The 21,225-nt window shown below is 44.1% G+C and overlaps 2 protein-coding genes across 13 annotated transcripts in view; one reads left to right on the forward strand and one right to left on the reverse strand.

Annotated features, from left to right (window-relative positions):
* ABI1 (abl interactor 1) overlaps positions 1-3,622 on the forward strand; it is a 96,998-nt gene extending 93,376 nt beyond the window's left edge. For all 12 annotated transcript variants that reach the window (XM_083467525.1, XM_083467516.1, XM_083467518.1 and 9 more), the window contains one exon: positions 970-3,622. In XM_083467525.1, the coding sequence (XP_083323651.1) occupies positions 970-1,145 (176 nt within the window). In that variant the 3' untranslated portion in view covers positions 1,146-3,622. The remainder of the gene's footprint in view (positions 1-969) is intronic.
* PDSS1 (decaprenyl diphosphate synthase subunit 1) lies at positions 3,421-20,735 on the reverse strand. Its single transcript, XM_083467503.1, is given in 12 exon segments — positions 3,421-3,900; positions 4,853-4,933; positions 5,397-5,510; positions 6,077-6,157; positions 7,922-8,031; positions 8,125-8,236; positions 11,460-11,601; positions 13,719-13,849; positions 13,974-14,094; positions 16,615-16,679; positions 20,141-20,522; positions 20,524-20,735. Coding segments are annotated over 12 exon segments (1,677 nt in total). The 5' UTR covers positions 20,721-20,735; the 3' UTR covers positions 3,421-3,759.
* Positions 20,736-21,225: the final 490 nt, after the last annotated feature.

Consider the following 21,225-nt stretch of genomic DNA (forward strand, 5'->3'; position numbering starts at 1 on the left):
GACATCGATACCAGGAAAGGTCCTAGAACAGAGAATTCAACAATCGGTCTGTGAGCATTTAGAAAAGGATGCTGTGTTTACTTAGTTGTTTTTCAAGAATTAGTCATGCAGACCAATCTGATTTCTTTTGATGGAATTACAAACTTGGTGGATCAGGGAAATTTCAGTAAGGCTTTTGACAAAGTCCATTTTACCAGCGGGGAAGCTAGTAAAATGTGGGTTGAATGAGGTAACTGTTAAGTGGATTTGACTGACCGAACCCAAAGAGTACTCATTAATGGTTCCTTGTCATCTTGGAAAAAAGTGACAAGTGGGGTCCTGCAGGGTTGTCCTGGGCCCGTTGTTGTTTAACATCTTTATAAATGACTTGAAGGACTTGAGGGGATGCTCATTAAATTTGCAGATGACACCAAACTGGGAGGGGTAGCTAATGCTGCAGAAGACAGAATCAGAATTCAAAATGACCTTAATAGATTGGAGAACTGGGCGCAAGCTAACAAAATGAAACTGTCTTGCATCATGTTTGCCAATGTAGCTCGGTAGTTTAGTTGGTAGACTTTTAATCTCAGGGTCATGGGTTTGAGCCCCGTGCTGGGCAAAAGGTTCCTACATTGCAGGGGGTTGGAATAGATGACCCTTGTGGTCCCTTTCCAATTCTACAATTCTATGTCCTTTGACTTGCCACCACTTCCCAAGGCATCAGACAGGTTTTCAGTACCGGGGATTGAATTTGGGACTTTGTAGTAGAGAGAGTGATCGCATTATGATTAGAATACAGAAGATTCAGTTTAAATGTTAGGTTAGTCTTTTTCATGTTGCCATTATTGTGCGCCTGCCCTTTTTGTTATTTTGGTTTGCAAGTTAGATTCAGAAGTTGCTGAATTAGCAATATAGCCCCCACTCCCAACCTCAAGTGCCTTTGTGACTCACTTACAGGAAAGTAATTTTGTCTCTCTCCCCAATTCCCAGTTGTTGCCATATATGACTACACAAAGGACAAGGATGATGAGCTGTCATTCATGGAGGGTGCAATCATTTATGTTATAAAGAAGAATGATGACGGCTGGTATGAAGGTGTTTGCAACAGAGTGACTGGCCTGTTTCCTGGAAACTATGTTGAGTCAATCATGCACTATGCGGATTAAGTTCTCTCTTCAGGTCAGGTCTTATTCAATCATGCCATAATTATTTACAAAGGGTAACTAAAAGGTTAACAATTGTCTTAATGCTCTTTAAAATGTGCCCATCCTTTCAGGCCATACTGTTTAAATGGTATGATTGAATGTTCATCTGTAAGCATTTGTCTCTGCAGAGTTTGTAAAACGAGCAACTGTTTATTACTGATTATGCTTATTTACTTATGCATTGTTGATTTTTATGACCAGCCTAAATATTCTGGGGAAGTAGGGTATATAATATTTAATGACTCATGATTCAAATTGTGCCATTATTTTCTTTTTTCAGTGCAGCATGGTAAACTAACAACTATGTTAGACTAACATTAAATCTGATTGAAAAGTCTGATAGTGCTGGTCATTTACCTTTGTTTAGACTCTTGCTCATCCTCAAACTATAGTATTTGTTTAAAAGCATGCATACAAACTTATGTATTGAATTATACTTTTTTCTCTCCAAAAAATCCAAGATGCTTCCAATTTGTTGTAATCTTTTGCCTGGAGTACTCTTTCACAAAACCTATTCCAATTAGTCCATTTGAGTCTCTAAGGTGTCCATTTGAATCAAAGATGGGTGGTCTTATGATGTATGTGTAATTTGTACCTGAGTTTTTTATGAGTAAATTTGCATTGAATTTTTCCATTCATAAATACATAAGTGAACCAAAGGTCTTGTCCATTAATTTGTTGGCTTGCCTTGCAAAGCAAAGCAATACTAAAACATTGACTTGGCAAAAATCCCCCCGCCCCTTATAAGCAGGGACAATTTTGATGCAAGTGCAAAACTTAACATCCTCCGAGATAGGAAACCAAGTTTCTGCAAGCTCGTGATGCGTAAAATTACACAAAACTATTTGGCTTTGTTCATTGCGACAGTGAGTGATAACTGCTAGACACTTGCAACTCATGTCTCTTGTTACTCTTTTAAACAGAGGATCACAATGCTAAAAGGCTTATAGGGGAGTTTGCAGAGTAAAGGAGTCCTGGGCCTGGGAAATTGCATTAACATCTCTTCCGATAGTTCTTGGATGCTAGACTTAACTGGGGACTGACACGCAGCAGAAATCTGTGCCTATTCCCAGCTATCCACATATGATCAGAGCTGTCCAGGCTGATAGTGCTGATTTAGCATTAGATGGGCAACGTCATGCCATCTAATTGCATCTTTGGCACTACAGCTACAACACCAGGAATCAACAATGCATTCTTCCCTCCACCCAGTAGTCTTTTACTCTGGCAGTGGAGCTTCCTAAGGGGTGATTGCCTTTACCAGCTTGGGTGACTGTGGTTATTAAATGAAGCCACTTGGCCCTGGTTATGAGGCTACCAAGTTTTGTTCTCCGATCTTAACACATTCCACAACATGCAGAGTTGTGAGGAAGCTTATCACAAGTCACTGTCCTATCGGCCACCTCACTTAAAACGTGGAAGGTTGCATGTCCTGCTAAGATGACATTGTAGCACTGAAGGGATTTGCTACTGACTTGTCCACATCACTGTATTTAAAGACGGTTGCTGCCACAGCCATCCACAAAATACAAGGAGCATGTGAGCCCAGGTGGAGGCAGATACTACAGGAGAGATGATGCTGGTCCAGGTGTCCTACTGAAAGGAGCTAATCATATCCGCTCACGTAGGGAAGGACACGAGCAGTCACAGCCTACTTTGCTCTTCTAAGAAAGCAACACATGCACTTTGACACCTCCATTTTGAGCACAACGTCAGGTGACTTTTTTTGGTCTCTTTGTACAAAACTTGTATTACTTAGATAATCTAAGGCAGATTATGATTTAGTAAGGGATTTTTTTTTACTGTATGTAGTAAAGATTTATTTGGACTGAACTGTCTTAATGGGTATTAAAATTAAATGATGAAAGAGCAGGTGTACTGGCTGTTCGAGTGGTTACAGTTGTTTTCTAGTGTGGCATTAAATACTGAAGCATCCCTTGCCGCCTTACCTTAAACAAACCTAACTATATTAAATGCTTTCTTGCCTTTTCCTAATTGTTAATCTGTTATTTCTGAGATCAGTTAGCAATCCGTAAAACCTATCTGTATTCCCTTTATAAATTGGAACATCTTAAAATTGTATATAACCTGTTTATTTACAAAAAAATATGTGCAGTCTTTTTATAATAAACCATACTCCTTTAATATTCTTGGTACTCTGAAACTAATAGGCAATTAGATCATTCTTAAGGTATCTTTCTTATACTCCCAGCACACACCAAGGCGTTTGCAAAAGTGATTTTCAACACATTGATTGTATTTATTCATTGTGGCCTTGGGTGTCAATATTGAACGATGTAAACAGTGCCCATGACAAAAACAGGAACCCCCCACCCATTAAAAATACAGGCACAAGGCATTGCTACCAGTTTAACAGACTGATCTTGTTTCATCATTTTTGTATGGCTTCCTTCAATAAAACATTTTTACTTCATAAACCTAGTTATATTTATTTCAGTGAGGATAACTTAAATTTTGGTAACTGCACTGGAAGCAAGCCAAGATGTTTCACCATGTAGATTTAGGCACAGTCTGGTAAATATCTCCTTCATTGCAACTCATTCTGGCAGCTGAGTCATTTGTCTCGGGCGATGACTATTTCTGCTAGTTGAATGAGGGCATCTCTTTCAGGGGATGGTCTGAGCTTGCTGATCTCTGTCATTGCTTTATGGCAGTAGCGCTGGGCGAGGTAGGTTGTTTGCTGCACGCCATGACTCTAAAAAAGAAAAAGAAAAAACACCCAAAGACTTTTAAGTAGAGAAGTTAGGAGGCCATGGAATCTTTCTTGCTTCCTCTTTTCTGTCAGATTTTGAAACTGATTCTAGAACATAAATTTTAGCAAAGGTGTTTTTAGAACTGTCCAAAACCACCATTCTGCAGAGCTCAAGGGCTCTGTAGGTTCGATGCTAGGGATTGAATCTGGGACCTTTTGCATCTCCAGAACCAACTGGGATAAACCTGCTGCCAGCAAGCCTGGAGAGCCACTGCCAGTGTAGACAATGTTAAGTTAGATGGACCAATGGTCAGATTTGCCATAAGGCAGAGCTTTTCTATGCTCCAAGCAGTTTAAAAGCTGAGGGACAAGCAAATACGCTGTCTGAATGTGCTCGACTACCTCTACACTCCTCCAAGGTGGTTATTTGTACTTAAAGCGTCAAGTAAATACATTTAGATTACAACAGAGTTGAATGCACCGGAAATGAGAAGCACAAAACTAATTTACACCAATGCTTACTGGACAGAACGTATCATGCTCACATTTTCTGCATTAAGCGTTCAGACTTGAGTGAACAGGTCCTGTTCTCCATAGGAGGTTAATGGTGAAAATCTGTTCTTGCAGTCACCTTATTGAAATATTTATACCCTGCTCAAGATAGCTTACAACAAATATTAAAACACGGGGCTTACTAAAACTTCTGAAATTTGTGTTTAAGTTGTTGGAGAAAACCACACATATCATTGATAGGTGATACCCAATATAAATTTGCTTTGTAAAATGAAGTGTTAAGAGTAAAGGCTAGAATCCTACATCAGGGCTTCAAAAATAATCATAAAACTTAATTCCAGATGAATTCCTACTAACTAAATCTATTGTACTGAACATTATTGTCTAGCAGCATTAGATACATGTATGAGCTGGTATTTATTTTAGTCTGGTCTTGTCTTACCTGTAATACATACTCCCGGGCACGTTCAATGTCTCCTGGCAAACTGAATCGCCTCATTATCATGGCATTAATTTCTGGGAACTGAGAAGGAGAAAAACATTAACTTCCCCCAAAATGCAAGAGCTTAGCAACCAATAGGAGAGACGAACTACCTATTATCTTTTCTCACCTATAACCATCTCACAAGCATTTTTATGAAAAGGCAGGCATATGGCTTGAACAAGGTAACATGAAGCGCTTCCACCCCTACTCGTCCTTAAATTTCAATATACAGTGGTACCTCGGGTTAAGAACTTAATTCATTCTGGAGGTCCATTCTTAACCTGAGGTACCACTTCAGCTAATGGGGCCTGTCGCTGTGCTGCTGCCACGCGATTTCTATTCTCATCCTGAAGTAAAGTTCTTAACCCGAGGTACTATTTCTGGGTTAGCGGCGTCTGTAACCTGAAGCGTCTGTAACCCAAGGTACCACTGTAGATGTCTCTCAAGTAGCCAGCAGTACAAGTTTAACTTGGGGTGAAGACAGTATATTTATTAATCCTACCTGCTGACAAGCAAATAAGACAGGACCAGTGGCTATACCAAGCTTAAGGTCTGCTGACGTTGGCTTTCCCAGCTGATCAGAACAGGATGTAAAATCCAGCACGTCATCTATCAACTGCAAACAAACAGACACACATTGAGACCAGTTAACAAGGATCTTAAAAAGAATTAGTTCATAACAATTATAATAATGGTATCCAGCTTTCACTTCTTTTCTGCCTGCCGAACAGGAGACAGTCTAAGCTTGCTGATCTTACTGCTTTATGGCACTGGCCCCAGTCATTTGTTGTCTCACAAGTCTAAAAGCTAGTTTCTTAGCCTATTTCCTTAGTATCTCTAAATACCAGAGATGTCAAACTGGTCAACCAGTCGATCCCCGGATGATCTTGTTCGATCACAGGATCCCTATTGATCTGCAGCAGCGATAAGCAATGGAGTGGAAGTCCTTCCCCCTCCCCACTGCCATTGCTCTTTTCTTCTGTTGTTTGAAATTGGCATTTAGCTGACGAGTTAGAAAATGAGAGTAGTCTTCACCGCTGCACCGTCGTTCTAGGTGAGTGATGTCCCCCCCCCCCCAATAAAGCTAAGCTTTCCCCCTCCCTATAAAAGCTCAACCACTTTGGCTCTGCCCCATGGGTAGATCACTTCCAGAATTTTTATACTGTGCCTGCTATATACTACCTGAAATGCTATCCCGAGGTTTCTTCCATATTGGTATGCAATCTCATGCACCTCTGGATCAGGGCAACCTAGAATGGAAACCTGAAAGGGAAACACAAAAGAATTCTGTCATTAGTATCCATTGTTTGTATATGCAGCACATTAACCGTAAACAACTGAAGAGAGAAGACAGGCTTCATTAGCTGCACTGTTGACCACCCCCAGTCCCTGTTTATACACCCAGGCACGTACAAACTAGACCTATTTAAAAGAACACAAGGCCCATCTGAACTACAGCATTAAATATATATATATATATCTGAATTTAGATTGGATATATCAAATATTCATCATGGCCAAACTTCATTGCATGCACAGGGCTTGGAGTCTCCGAGATACAGAATGATGGGCTGCAATCTGATTGTTTGCCAATTACTAATGCAATGGCAGCCATGTCATTTGAGGCAACTCTGGTCCCAGCAATTGCCAGAAACTCGAGAGCAATTTCTTCTCCACAAAAAGGGCAGCGTTAAATTCACAAAACACAATGTAAAAAGTGGACACGACGGTCAAATAGGTGATTGTTTCATGCGAAATCTGCCTGAGGCAGCCATTTTCTGCACTGAAGTTGCTACAAGCTGGTCTTCACGTGTGTGTGTGTGTGTGTGTGTGTGTGTGTGAGAGAGAGAGAGAGAGAGAGGTGGGGGGGGGGAGAGAGAGAGGCTATAGTGATCATGTCTGATGTCCCTTGGGAAGCAACATATTCAGGAGACAGGTACACCATGTTAAATCCCACCCCCCAATGCAAACAGTTGCATGAATTAACACATCTAGGACATAGCACTAGACTAGGGCTGCACTATACATTTAAAGCAGTACTGGACCACTTTGAACAGTCATGGCTTCCCCCAAAGAATCCTGGGAACAAGGTTTGACTGTTACATCATTGGCAACTGCAGCTCTTGTGATGGGGACGGCGTATAGGGGCACTGTGACAACTGGCAGCATCATTTTCAATCAATTCCTTTCTTAATAGTTCCCAGTTCTTTTTCACTGCTGCTGCACAAGAGCTGATGTTTTCAATGAACTATCCACCACTCATTATCACTATCATGGTTATTCACTCCTTTGTGTACAGACCTCATCGATGCATATAGGTGAAGTCACGCATTTTTGTTCCAATGTGCATCACTCTATACACTTAAACAACCCTAGAAGTCTGCTAATAGCAGTAAGAACGAACAATACTAGGGAACTCTGCATCCTAGCTCAAGTGTCTCTAGTACAATTTAAGCAACAGCACAAGTGAGTATCTGAAAGCAATATGGAAATCAGCCATTGTGACAAAGGAAGAGCCAAACCAGGATTTAAAATGCAGCTTTATACCCATTGAAGTTTTGGCAATATATTATTTGGACATTTTAGGCTGCAGTCCTAACTCCACCCACTTGGGAATAAGCCCCACTGAATTCAACAGGACTCATGTCTGCTCAGAACTGCACTTTAAGTTAGGAAGTCTTCCAAAATAGATGCATAAAAGAAAGAAAGATGACATTACAACAAGGAATGGCAAAGTACAGCAGCCACCAATGGCACTAGCCATCAAGACATCGGTTTTTTTAATATCCTCCTTTGACTCATTTCCTAACATTGTGAGACTGAGATAAGCAAAGAGTGCTAAGTTACTGATGTGCTTCACTTCTTTCAGCATGAGACACGTACTGGAGAGGCTTGCAGGACTTTGGGCCCCTTAAGCCTGAAGAGCTAGTAAGAGAAAGCTGTGAAAAGGCTGCAACCCCCCCCCCCGCAAGTTTCCCACTGATGCATCATGGTATATGAACAACAAGAAAGACGGAACGTACATACTGCTTTACAGCTGTTTGCTATAAGACTCGCAGTCTTCTTAAAGGTCTTTTCGAGGTAGTGAGCAAATCTCTCGTTTTCGTTTTCTTTGGAACCCATCTGAAGAAATTCGCCTAAAAAAAGATGAAGAGCCCAACACTGTCATTCAACTGCTGCCTAGACAAAAAGTCTCAGTTGCTTCTAGAGATTTTGTTAAAATGCCTTACCATGCACCAGATCCTCAATCACACATGTTATCACAGAAACAATGGTTGCGCTTCCAATACGTGCTAATGCTAAAGAGGCTGCAGAAAGGATGAAATCACCAGCTAGGACTGCCTGGAAAGGAAGAATTTGTTTTAAAAGAGAAGCAGCATACATACAATACTGAAATTGATTTCTCTTTAATGCAGCAGGAGGAGGGGAGGGGGAAGAGAGGCGTTTTCAATTTACAGTCATTTTTGTGTGATTTATTTTTTTCTCCGGATTTATTCAAAGGTATTCTCTTTACAGATACCTGAATGAGAGTGAAGTCTTACCCTGGCACCAAAAATATGTCGGTGTCAATGCCAAGCAGGCCTCAATAGCATGAGCATTTCACAGGTGTGGGGGCCACCACTGAAAAGCCTCTCCATGTTGCTGCCCCTCTGAGCCTCTCTTGGCACTAGACAACTCTTGTAATATCCAGCTATATTCTTAATGGGAGAAGCAGTCAGTCAGAAGTTTTGGTCCCAAGCCATATAAGGCTATATAAAAGGGGTGGGGTACCTTTTCTGGGTAGTGGGCCAGATTGTTATCCCTGGCAGGGCTTCCCCTGTCAGTCACTATGATGGCAAGTGATGTGCTTTGAAGTCCCAATTGCTGGGACCTTCAATGCTGTTTGAAAGACTTCTGCTATTGGAAAGGGCTTTCAGACTGCACTCCTGTTTGATCCTCTGGAAGCTCAAATGGGAGCGGGTGCGGGGAGGGGAACTGTCTTGACAATCCTTTGATCAGGTGATCATGAGGACAGAAAAAACCCCACCTTCTGGAAGGACTGGCTACTTGCAGGGAATCCCCTGCGTAGCTGATCCTTTTAAAAAGTAGCTGCTTCCCAAAGGGATGCTTGCTTTGGCTGTCCATGCCTGTTCCCAGGACGGGACTCAGTGAAACTGAGTTCCTTGGAGGCTACTGCACACTGCTTTTTCAACTTCCAATTTCAAAAGTTCAAAGAGCAGTGCTAGGCAAAGGGAGTGGTTTCGACAGACTCTTGCCACCCACCAGCAGAGGAACAATCAGGAGACTACTTGAAGCTTCTGAGAGTTCCTTTTAAACCCTGCCCTTATCTGCCCTAATAAGGTGGGGGGTGCCGTCCCCCTAACAGTCTGGCAGGCTAAAGAAGCCTGAAGGGAAGCCTGATGTGCCAAGATTGGCCAGCGCTTCACCACTGCTGCTTCACAGGTTAAAACTAGCACTCTGAATTGGATCTAAAAAGGTGTAAGCAGCAGCTGCAGTTGTGCTAATACTGGTGTAATACGGTCCACCTCATCAGCAGCCTGGCGACTGCTCTCTGCACCAACTGCGGTTTCCAAACAGCCTTCCAGGGCAACCCAGTGCCCAGTGCATTGTGGTAATTAACCCAGAGATTACCACAGTATAGGTCAATGGAGTTAAACTATCCCTGTCCAGATATGGGTATAGCTGGGCCACCAGCTCAAGATGGTAGAAGGCACTACACCACAATGTCTGCTCAGGGACAGGATAGAACCTCTAAGCCAGGAGTCTGCTATTATGCTCACTAGCAGTGTAAAGAGAGGTCAGCTCAGCTGCTACATATGATGATTTTATTATTTATTTGAAAAGCCATCCTGCCCTTTCTCCAAAGGAGCCCAGACCAGCAGACAAAAAAACCAATACAAGCATTTAATAAAAAAGAAACAAAATATCCCCAACAGCTAAATAATTTCAAGGCTGCCATGAACAATAACTTTCAACCATCCTATTTATTACTTGAAATGCCAAGTACAGCTTTTAATTGTTCAGACCAAGATAATTTTCCATGGCTGCTTTTGCTTACAGAAGTTGAAGGACAGGGCTAAGTCCACGTCATTCTCATGCCTCCAAACCAGCTGTGAGTTGCACGCAGATGAGGAGGCCCTGCCCAGCCAGATCAACAGGTGTGCTTACCAAGTCAATGGGGCCTGAAAGAGCATCGGTGTCAGTTACGCACATGAAGCACCATTGCTGGATTAGATTAAATTGGAACCAGCAGGTGCACCATTAAGATGTGCTCCTTTCTTTCCCACTGGATATCAGGGAAGATTGTGACACAAACACAGCAAGATCTCGGCACAAAGAACCCCTTTTATTAACCTAAACTCTGCCCCAGCTGACACATACATAGCTGAACTGCCCTTCCTGCTCTGTTATCTTGTCTCATCTCCCCACTACTACTGCAATTCCCACCCATAATTCTAGCTCACGTGTTTCAAGAATTCAAGGACAGTGGAAGAGGTGAGTGGGCAGCAGGGCTGTAACAAGCTGGGGCCAAAAGACAAAGGGTGGGGAGGACATTCTGCAGAAGAAGGTGCTGGATCGGGCATGGTCAATGTGGTGCCCTCCAGATGTTGGTGGACCACAGATCACCCTTGATCACCGGCCATATTTTCTGGCCACTGGGAGTTGCAGTCCAACAACATCTGGAGGGCACTGTGTGGGCCACCCCTGGATAAATTGGGTTTCCCCCCCTCATCACTCCACCCACAAGATAAGGAAAGGGGAAGCAGCACTCCAAGAATTCAAGGTATTTGCCCAGACGGGTTATTTTATCAGCTTCTCTTCAGATAATTTCCTGTTTTTCCAGCCTTCTGCTAAACCTGCTTCTCTGGACTAATTCAAAGATTCCATTTTCAGGAAAGTATGATGGGGCACCTCTTGCACCCCCCTCCCCCGACTAAGTGTCAAAAGGTCCTGGGAGAATATCTCAAACTATGCTGCAAAATATTTAAGCTTGGTTAGAATTACTGCTGTGTTTGTCCCAGAGAATGATCATATCCACTTAATTGCTTGAGCTCTACCCAGTAAAAGTTAAGCATTTTGACGTCCCATTGATCTCAATGGGATCGTGAGAGGCATGTGCTTAAATATCTCCTATTGGAATGAATGGGAGCTTAAAGTGCTTAACTCTGTGTAGAAAGTTCTGAATGTGACCTACAATGATATAAAATATGATCAGCTTTTGTTGGCAAATTAGGAGGCAGGCCTTCGGGTGCAAGGAACACTTTTGCCCCTTCATTTCAGGAAGTGCTCAACTTTGGCTAGACTATGCTGTGCGCAGAACAAATGTATTTAATTTTGCATGCCAAGTGTTCTGTGCAATTCAAAAGCATGCAAGCAATTAACATAAACTGTTGCAAATAAAACACCTGTAATTATTTAATCTTAAAAGCAATAGATAAAACCTGCCTCGTTTGTTTTAGTCATCCTCACAGCCTGTATACTTTCCCTACAGCTTCCCATGTAAACATCCCTCCAAATACAAAAAATAAATAAAAAATCACTGCATCGCTACAAACACACTCACCTTCCTTTCCCCCCAAATGTGATTGACTGTTTGTTTTCCTCTCCGTGAATTTGCATCATCAATAACATCATCGTGAAGGAGAGTAGCTGTATGGATCATTTCTGTAATTACTGCTATAGAACGCTGGCTTGCCTGTACTTCCCTAAAATCGGAGTGAAAGAGACAGCGGAAGCTGAGCAAACCAAGCACGCTAGGACACGTTCACCAGCTCAGCAGTTTTGGATAGCAATGACCTGTTCTGCATTTGTGACAAATAGTTTGGAACCCAGTGTCTCTGTAGTTCACTTCCTCATCCAAACTTAATCCAATTCTTCTCCAGCAGCAGCAGGCAGTTGGTTTTTATGGGCAGGTATGGGGAAGTCAGAAGTTATTACCATCATCATCATCATCATCATCATCATCATCATCAGACCACCTTCCTTACAGACTGTCTTGGGTGTTAAGATCAGCAGAGCGGCCCCTGCCCTAAGAATTCTTTTTTTTTGGGGGGGGGGTGGCCCAGGAGAGCATTCCTTCCCTATAGAAGGGCACCTGGGTAATAAATTTAATAATAATTTATAGAAATACACAGTGGTGCAGGACAAATGCATGAAGAGAAATTATTCCCTCTTGTATGGAACGTAAGAACTTGGTCAGCTAAAGAAGCAAACTTGAAATTATTTATTCATAAAACACAGGAAATCCGTTTTTTTTTACAGAAGGTTGGGCTGGCAACTAAACTAGCTTTTAAAAGGGATTATATATACCAGCCTTCCTCAACCTCGTGCCCTCCAGATGTTTTTTATGACCACTTCCATTAGCCCCAGCTACCATGGCCATTTGGGCGGGGGCTGATGGGAGTTGCAAACCGAAACTGAGCACCAGGCTGGGGAAGACTGAGACAGAATATATTGTTGAATATTAGCGATGGAAGAAAAAATGGAGCTCTCATGTTCCGTGGCAATATGCCTCCAGGTGACAGGAGCAAAGAGACAGCTATCTCCACCAACCTCTGCGAAACGCTTCCTTGCAGAATCCAGCCGACCATGACAGAAACAGAACCCAGTGCTAGATTATCTAAAGACCCACTTCGAACATTTTGTCAGTGAAATTTAAAACACTTGGCCAGTGAATTTCCCACAGCACCAACAGCAGCAGCACTAAGGGGACAAGATATTAACTTGTCCTACTGAAACCCACGCAAAAAACCCCAAAAAACCTTTCTATTAGCCAAAAGCTATAACGTGGGCATCAAGTCAGCCTGTGGCTGTGATCCTTACCCCACTTACCTGGGAGTAAGCCCTGCTGAATTCTACAGGACTTACTCCCAAGTAGACATGGTTAGGACAGCACTGTAAGGTCTAAGTTTTATTCAGAGAGGACCCACTGAAACTAATGAACATGATTAAAGGTAAAGGGAACCCTGACCGTTAGGTCCAGTCGCGGACGACTCCGGGGTTGAGCGCTCATCTCGCTCTATGGGCCAAGGGAGCCGACTTTTGTCCGCAGACAGTTTTTCTGGGTCATGTGGCCAGCATGACTAAGCCGCTTCTGGAGAACCAGAGCGGCACACAGAAACGCCATTTACCTTCCTGCTGGAGTGGTACCTATTTTATCTACTGGCACTTGATGTGCTTTCAAACTGCTAGGTAGGCAGGAGCAGGGACCGAGCAACAGGAGCTCACCCCGTCGCGGGGATTCGAACTGCCGACCTTCTGATCAGCAAGCCCTAGGCTCTGTGGTTTAGACCACAGCGCCTAAGTTGGGTCTATTACAGTAGGTCCAGTCCGAGGAATACCACTGTAAATCCCACACTTCCTTTCCTTGCCATACGGCCACTTTAGACTCACCTGGAGCTGTGCCTGCTGCTCCTTCCCTCGCTTTTTATACCAGTTTCCTAGTGCGTCACATATGAGTGTGCCAAAGAACACTGGGAGCAACTCCTCTGCCACACTACAATTTGGGGCAAAGGTTTGCCCATACTATGCTCAATGCTGCGGACACTTTGTGCCAACAATTCTAGATATTTATATATTGGGCTAATGGAATTCTGGCCTTTTCCTTTCTTGTTTTTAGAATGAAATTGAGGGGAAGAAGGGGGACAATGGCACCCTTTGCAATGCTGTGTACAGTTTGGGAAAGATATTGAAAAATGCATAAATTGTGCAGTTGCAAACATGCTGCTTAACTCCTGCTGTTATTGCTAGCAAGTGACTTTTTTTTTTTAGCCAAGTGGATTTGAAATTGTAAGAACTTTAAAAATACAGGTTAGGTATTTACCCGGAGTTATTATGATGAAAATTGCACGCTCTAGCCATTAGCACCACAATCATTGGTCGAAAAGCCTTCCCTTTGCCATCAAAGTAATATTCACACATTTCCTTCAGTTCTGTAGTAGATACCCATAATTCCTGTAAACAAACAAAAATGCAGTTTTAAAGTTGAGCAGTAAATCTGGAAATAGGCTGCTGCAATGTTATGGCTCTTTGGAAGAGAGATGACAGCACTTCACACCAGACACCAAAGAGCCCTTACCTTTTTAATATCTTCATAGAGATTATTCAAGTCTTTGCTTCCCAGTTTAAAAGGATCCTTATATTTTTCATCACTAACCGCTGTACCACAGCTGTACAATCGCAGCGTTGTGTGGTGAAACCTGGCGACAGCATTATTTGAAAGAATTTAGAGAGGTAAAATACAGGTTGGATTTGTGTTTCATTTTACAGAGCATACAAAATACTGGCCTGATTTGCATGTTGTGCTAAGCCAAAGCTAAGGCATAGTTTATTAAACAAACTATGCTTAAAATCACAAGTTGCCCCACATGATTTGTTCTCTAAAAATTTGGTTTCTTTCTCTCCTCCCCCCCCTCACTCATTTCTCACCTACTTTGTACTTGCCACCCTATATCACAAAAGCCTCTGCAACACCTTGTACTGGTGTTCATGTCTCCATGCCCATTCCTACTGGGCAGCTGCAAGAGCAGAGCTAGGGAAATTGTCCCCGAGTTCTGTGCCTGCTCTCATCCATAACAGATTCCCACCCAAATTTCTCAGTGGTTTCTTAAACCTTTCCTTTCTTAAACTTTTATCCCTGCACCTGCCAGTTCACCTCAACGTCACTCTGTTACACTACCCCCTCTCCTTAGATGGTACTCAAATTAGCCACTGAACTTAATGGGGTTCACTTGTGAGTAGACAAATGCTGTAATGTGGATATAGGAGAGGGCAGGAAAGAAAATGGTATTTTGAAAGGGGTGGGGGGCAGGAGATAATCCCCTAATTGGCTGCTGGTGGAGGGAGAGCGTAAGATAAATTTGTTGAGGGCAGATTGGCACACTGTACGTAGTTTAACAAGCTGAGGCTGAAATATTTTTTCTTACTTTCAGAACATTTCTACAAGCTCCTTTAGACAGCTATAACCTGTAAAATGCTATCAACAGGCTTTCAAACAGTAAAAATTTGAGCTTTGCAGCAAAGGTGGGGCAGGACAAAACAGAGGTCTCATTTAAGATTTCATCTGCACTATGTGCTAGAGCTATGACATGATATTTCTTTTTCTTTTTGGTGTGTACACATAAATAATTACAATAAAAATAGCACAGCACCAGCTCTTTCATTAAAAGCAGTCAGTTTCCAAACATCTAGTTTGGTGGTCAAAAGATAAGGATTTATTGTCTTGCTTTATTACACCCTACACGATAAATGGTAATTATAGACTAATGAATATTTGCTGCAATCAAGACACTCAATATGTAATTGAGTATCTGGTACTACTCTAGTTCATTTTGTTTACGTGGAACTTGTGCATGCAAGCAAGCCTATTTAAGCTTATAGTACGGGAGCAGTGGACCCATATTGTACCCACACTAATCTTGTGTCAAATGCGGAAGAATTCTTGCAGCAGCTTGTTCCAAATAACTCAAACAGTATTCAGAAGAGGACAGCTGGGCAATAAATCTCAGGAACATGGATACAGCTTGTACTCTGTCACCCAGAAGTGAAGTGAAGACATGTTTGGAACACGCAACTAGGTATGCAGAAAGACTCGCTGTGCACTTAAGAAATGTGGACTCTTCGGCAAGATGTGCTTCAGAATGAGGTGAATACTGCAACTGGTGCACTTGATGGGGGCCTTCCCTTCAATATGTAACACTGGGATAAGAATCCCTACCAATCGGTAGCTGAGCCAGGGAAACTTCCTTCTCTTGATTCTGAAGTGACACATTTTACCTCAACCTAAGTATTGTTTCAACTTAAGGAGCATGTTATTGGCCTGACATTCCTACTGCACTTACCGTATTTTTCGCCCTATAGGACGCACTTTTTCCCCTCCAAAAATGAAGGGGAAATGAGGGTGCGTCTTATGGGGCGAATGCAGGCTTTCACTGAAGCCTGGAGAGCGAGAGGGGTTGGTGCGCACCAACCCCTCTCGGTCTCCAGGCTTCAGGAGAGCCCCAGCGCCAGCCCCACAAGGTTGGGGGACAGAGGGAGGCGGAACGCCGCCATCCCGCTGTCTCCCGAAGTGGTTTGGAGGCTGACGGCGGGGAGAAGAGCGCTTCTTCCCGCTGCCTGCCCCACCACTCCGGGGACAGCAGGGAGACGCGCTGCGTCTCCCTGCTGTCCCCGGACCTGATCGCAAGGCGGGGGGGGGGGAAGAAGAGCGCTTCTCCCCGCTGCCTGCCCCACCACTCCTGCCCCACGGTACTTACTACATCTTGCCACTGGTTCTTCAGCTTCCATTTAAAAACAGGAGTAAAGTCGCTTGGTGAAGCTTTTACATGTTCAAAGGCAAAGCAGGTTGCTGTCCTAGAAGGCTTGTACAGGAGGACCTTTTAATAGGATATGCTCCAAATATGGTAGCTATCCAGCCCAAAGACGTTACAATATGCAAGGAGGAACTCGAAATCAAATCAATGTTATGAAATAGAAGATGAACACTTATGTCGTATAAAACAAAGGGGAAGAGAGAAATAGCTTGATCCCATACCAGTTAGTTTATTGAATGTATAAATTGCTTCCCTGAACCTGCTTTGGTTATATTGTATCAACATACAGCATTATATAGATCATGATAGCACCCATAACTGCAGGACTTCTAAAAATATTCACCCAGGTTACCTAAAACCCACTCCTATACAATACAATACAATACAATGGCAAGGTCTTCAACTTACCGCCAAAATATGCTACGAATTTTTAAAATGGATAGAGCCGAACTTCTCCCAAGAAAATCAGGTCTCTGTCCAGAGGAAAAAAGAAATGAAACATTAGTGAGCATACATTTACAAACCACATTTCACCTAACTTTTATTTTATTTTAGTTGAGTATTTATATTCTGCCTTCTGCACTACTTAGGACATGTTACAGCATTCTAAATTATAATTTCATTAAAACAATGCAGAACGATTGCAAAAAGACAGTGCCAACAGTTAAAAGAATTGCAAGAATATTGTCTAACTTGCAAGAGCCTCTTGGAAGAAAATGGTTTTCAATAACTACAGGGTTGGAGGAGTTGTGAGAGGGGACCAACCACACTTCATAGGGCAAGGTGTTCTATAGTCTGGGTGCAACCACTGAGAAGGTCCTTTCTCTTGTCCCACTTAGCTGTGCTTCCACCCTTGTGGTTGCAGACCAGAAAAGATCCTCTACTTCTGATCTTAGGATTAAGATTGTTTCAGCCCCAAGACCTCTAATCATTTGGTTTACCAGATAAAACTGTGTGCCTGGCTCCACACCAGTGAGCTTCTTACCCATTTAAAGTGAGAAAAGGTTGAGACAATATTGGGGAGAATCCAGGACAGTATGGGAGGAAACAATCCCCAATCTATATAGGACTTAAGTCATTTAGGGTTTTAAAGATAATGACCAAACACTTTGAATTATGCCTGAAAGCAAGCAGGTAACCACTGCAACTGTTTCAGGGTAGGTGCAATGTGATCCTGTGGGTGAGAACCCGCCAACATGTTTGTAGCTGCATACTGGGTGAACAGAAGCTTCTGAAGCAAGGATTGTTGAAAGTTAGCACCATGTAGAGTGAGTTGCATTAATTCAACCTACATGCAACCAAGGCAAGTGATAATGTTGTCTTGTTTCCAAGGCTGCATTAATATGTGCCTTGCAAACAAGACAGCAATAGTTACTGGCTCCCACGGCTTGAAAAGTGAGATGAGTGCTGCACCCCATAATCACCTTTGACTGGACTTAACCATCCAGGGGTCCTTTACCTTTACCTTACACCACTTTGGCACTTCATTTGCATTCAGTCATAGTTTCCTGTTTGATTCAAACTGATGAACCCTTGTTGAATGTCAGTTATGTTGCTGATGTTATGAATAGGCTTTTAGGATTGTGCAGAATGGTTCTTAGTGATTGTTCCCAAGATCTCCAAGCATCCATCTTAAAGGAATCTTTGGGGAGCCCATGGTTCTAAAGCAGGTATGGGGAACCTGTAGCCCTCCAGATGTGTTTGGCCTCCAACTATCTTCAGCCCCCAGACAACATGTCAGGAATGATGGGGTTGTAGTCTTCAATATTTGGAGGCCATGAGGTTCCCAATGCCAGTTGTAAGGGCTGCTTTAGATCATTTTTTTAACTTAACCTTGAGTACACAAGAACATGCCTCTACTTAAAAAAAAAAATTAACATCAATATCCTGCCTATTCTGCAAAGGCACGGCAGCAGCTAGTAACATAAAAGAGCTAAATATAATAATTAAAGGTATAAATCTAAACAAGCCACAAACAGCAAATTAACAAATAATAATACAGAAGAAAAAGCCACCCCGAATACAGCAGCTCAGAATCCCAAGTGCCCTCTGAAATGAAGCTGCTTGCAACCAAAGGCTGACAGCAAAGCTGGAAGGATGTTCTAGCACCTCTGTGTGGAAAAAGGCCTGCTCTAGATCAGGGCGGCCCACCAGTTCATACCAGCGTTTGTCCTCAGACAGCTTTTCAGGCCATGTGGGCAGCATGACTAAACGCTTCTGGCGCAAAGTGGTGTATAAGGAGAGGTGTATAAGGAGAGGAGAAGAAATGCTTGGCCCGAACATTCATTTCCATGGTTTATGAAGATACAATCATCAGAGCCAATGAACTGTACTTTCCCCCAAGCCCCTTCAATGGATGAGTATTGACTTGTTCACTGTTGTTCCTTCTCACAACTCAAAATCTATCACTCACACACTGCTACCAATATTCTGAAGGGCTTCATAATGCATCTTGCATAAAAGCACAGCAAATTGTGGGGCAATAATTTCACTCCCTGTCCCCACTGAACAACTTCTTGAATATTGCACACGCAACCAAATATTACACAGATAAAAGGCTTCTATTCCAAGACCGCCATCTGAAAGGGACTTTACACTGGTGATGAATGGCCCAGCTGTTCTATGTATCCATGTTACCTGCACTGACCCAAGGACAACACTCTCTCCTCTTGTGTTTCTCAACAAGTGGCATTCAGAGGCATACTGCTTTCAACAGCAGAGGGAATAGTAATCAAGCTGGTAGTCAGTGACAGCCTTAGCCTTCGTTATTTTGTCTAATCACTGAATTGTAGAGTTGGAAAGGGACCCTGAGAGTTATCTAGTTCAACCCTTTGCAATGCAGGAATCTCAACTAAAGCATCCATGGCAGATGGCCACCCAACTTCTTTTAAATCTTTTAAAGCCATCCAAGCTGGTGGCTATCTCAACAGGATATATGAATGAAGTAAAAACATTCCTCAGAATTGTAGAACCATAGAGTTGGAAGGGGCCATGAGGATCATCGCGGTCTAGATTCATCTCTAGACCAACCCCTTGCAATCCAGGAATCTTTTGCCCAACGTGGGGCTCGAACCCACAAACCTGAGATTAAGAGTCCCATGCTCTGCAGACTGAGCTATCCCCTCAGGTTTGTGCTCATTTTTTTAAACTCCCTACCCCTACCTTTCCTTTTAAAAAAACAGCCCCTTATCTTTCCCAAGGTTTTGTGTACATGAAAAATCCCATGCTGCCTCAACCCAAAATGTCAATCTGGTCAAGCATCAGTGACCAAAGCAGCCCAAAGTACTGAGGGCAAGAGACCTACTCCATTGCCTTAAATATCCAGAGCAGTGGTTCAGGGCAATTTGATTTTTAAGGGGGGCAATTCAAGAATGAGTTATTTACAGTGAATGGCCTTTTAGGCTTCCTCCATGTGAACAGGATTTCATTTTTTGAATAGGAAGAATTATATGTTGGGGTGTGTGTGTGTGTGGAATCAGGATTTTAGAGATGCTTAGGTGGGGCATGGCCAAAAAAGGGTTTGTAACCACTGCTCTGGAGAGAGGGGGATACCCCTGAAGATGCAAATGCAATTTAGCTCGCGTGGACAGTAGCCACGGACAGATGCATCCTCCGCGGATTTGCCAAATCCCCTTGCAAAGCCCTCCAAGCCGAGGCCATCATCCCTGCACCTCCTCGCAGCAAACGCAGCAGGAAGTCCTTTTCCTCAGTCCTGAATTTACTGCCCATCATTTTAAGGAGTGTGAGGAGGGGTGAAAACACCACCAAAACCTCCCCAATATTCTCCCTTTATTCCCTCGTCATTTTACGGACCCTTAAGCATCTTCTCTCCCCTCCCTGAACCTGAAAACGAAACAGCCCGGAGATCCCGCTAGCGTTTCCTCACATTCATTCCGACGTGACCTCCATTCGCCCCGGCGCGCCGCCGACTTACCTCCGCCTTCCACGCGGGCGCCGCCGGCCCCACAGCCCGCCGCTGCCTCCCGGCGCCGCTAGCGGAGGAGCCCAAGGCCCGCCCGGACCCGGCGAGCCACGCCGCCCGGGAAGAGCCGGCGCAGCGACAGCAGCAGCGCTGCCACCAGCCCAAGGCCATGGCCGCGTCGTCCTCGGCGCCAGGCCTGCTTCTCCCGCCGCTGCTCAAGGGCCGCCTCCCCTCGCTGAGCAGCTGAGGCGACCCGGACGCGGAAATACCCGGCCTAGGCAGCGCGGCGGGAGATGGGCGAGAAAGGAAGGCTGCCCACGCCGCCCTCAGGCGCCGCCCCGGCCTGCAGCCCCGGAGCGAGGAGTGGGACTCTCCTGAGGGAGTGGCCGGAGGGCGGAGGGCCGCGCCTGCAGTGTGAGAAGGAGCCCGGCTTAGAGAGAGAAGGAGGGAGGAAGGCCGCCTTGCGGGACCGCGTGTCTCTCCAGAAGAGCCGCCTCTGATTTTGCCGCGTTTCCTCCTGCGCCTTTAAGCAGGTGCGGCCCAGGCAGAGGTCCCACAGGTGAAGTTGATGCCCCCTACATCCCTCGGGCATTTAAAGGTTCTTCCTTTGTGGCCATTGCCGTGTTCTTTATATCTGAGGACAAGTAGGGACTTATTCCATATTTATTTCCCACAGGTGAAGTGGTCCTCGGGCGCCTGTGCTTTGGTGGCAGGAGGTGCTGATTCGCTCACTGAGTTTCCCCTGCCTTGTTGTGCAAAGAGCATCACAGAGCCTAGGATCAGAAGGTCGGTGGTTCGAATCACCGCAGCGGGGTGAGCTCCCGTTGCTCGGTCCCTGCTCCTGCCAACCTAGCAGTTTGAAAGCACGTCAAAGTGCAAGTAGATAAATAGGTACCACTCCAGCGGGAAGGTAAACGGCGTTTCCATGCGCTGCTCTGGTTCGCCAGAAGCGTCTTAGTCATGCTGCACACATGACCCGGAAGCTGTCTGCTGGCTCCCTTGGCCAATAAAGCGAGATGAGCGCCGCAACCCCAGAGTCGGCCACGACTGGACCTAATGGTCAGGGTTCCCTTTACCTTTACCCGACCGATATGGCT

This window comes from Podarcis liolepis, assembly GCF_965112155.1.
Source record: "Podarcis liolepis genome assembly, chromosome: 12".
Classification (NCBI taxonomy): domain Eukaryota; kingdom Metazoa; phylum Chordata; class Lepidosauria; order Squamata; family Lacertidae; genus Podarcis; species Podarcis liolepis.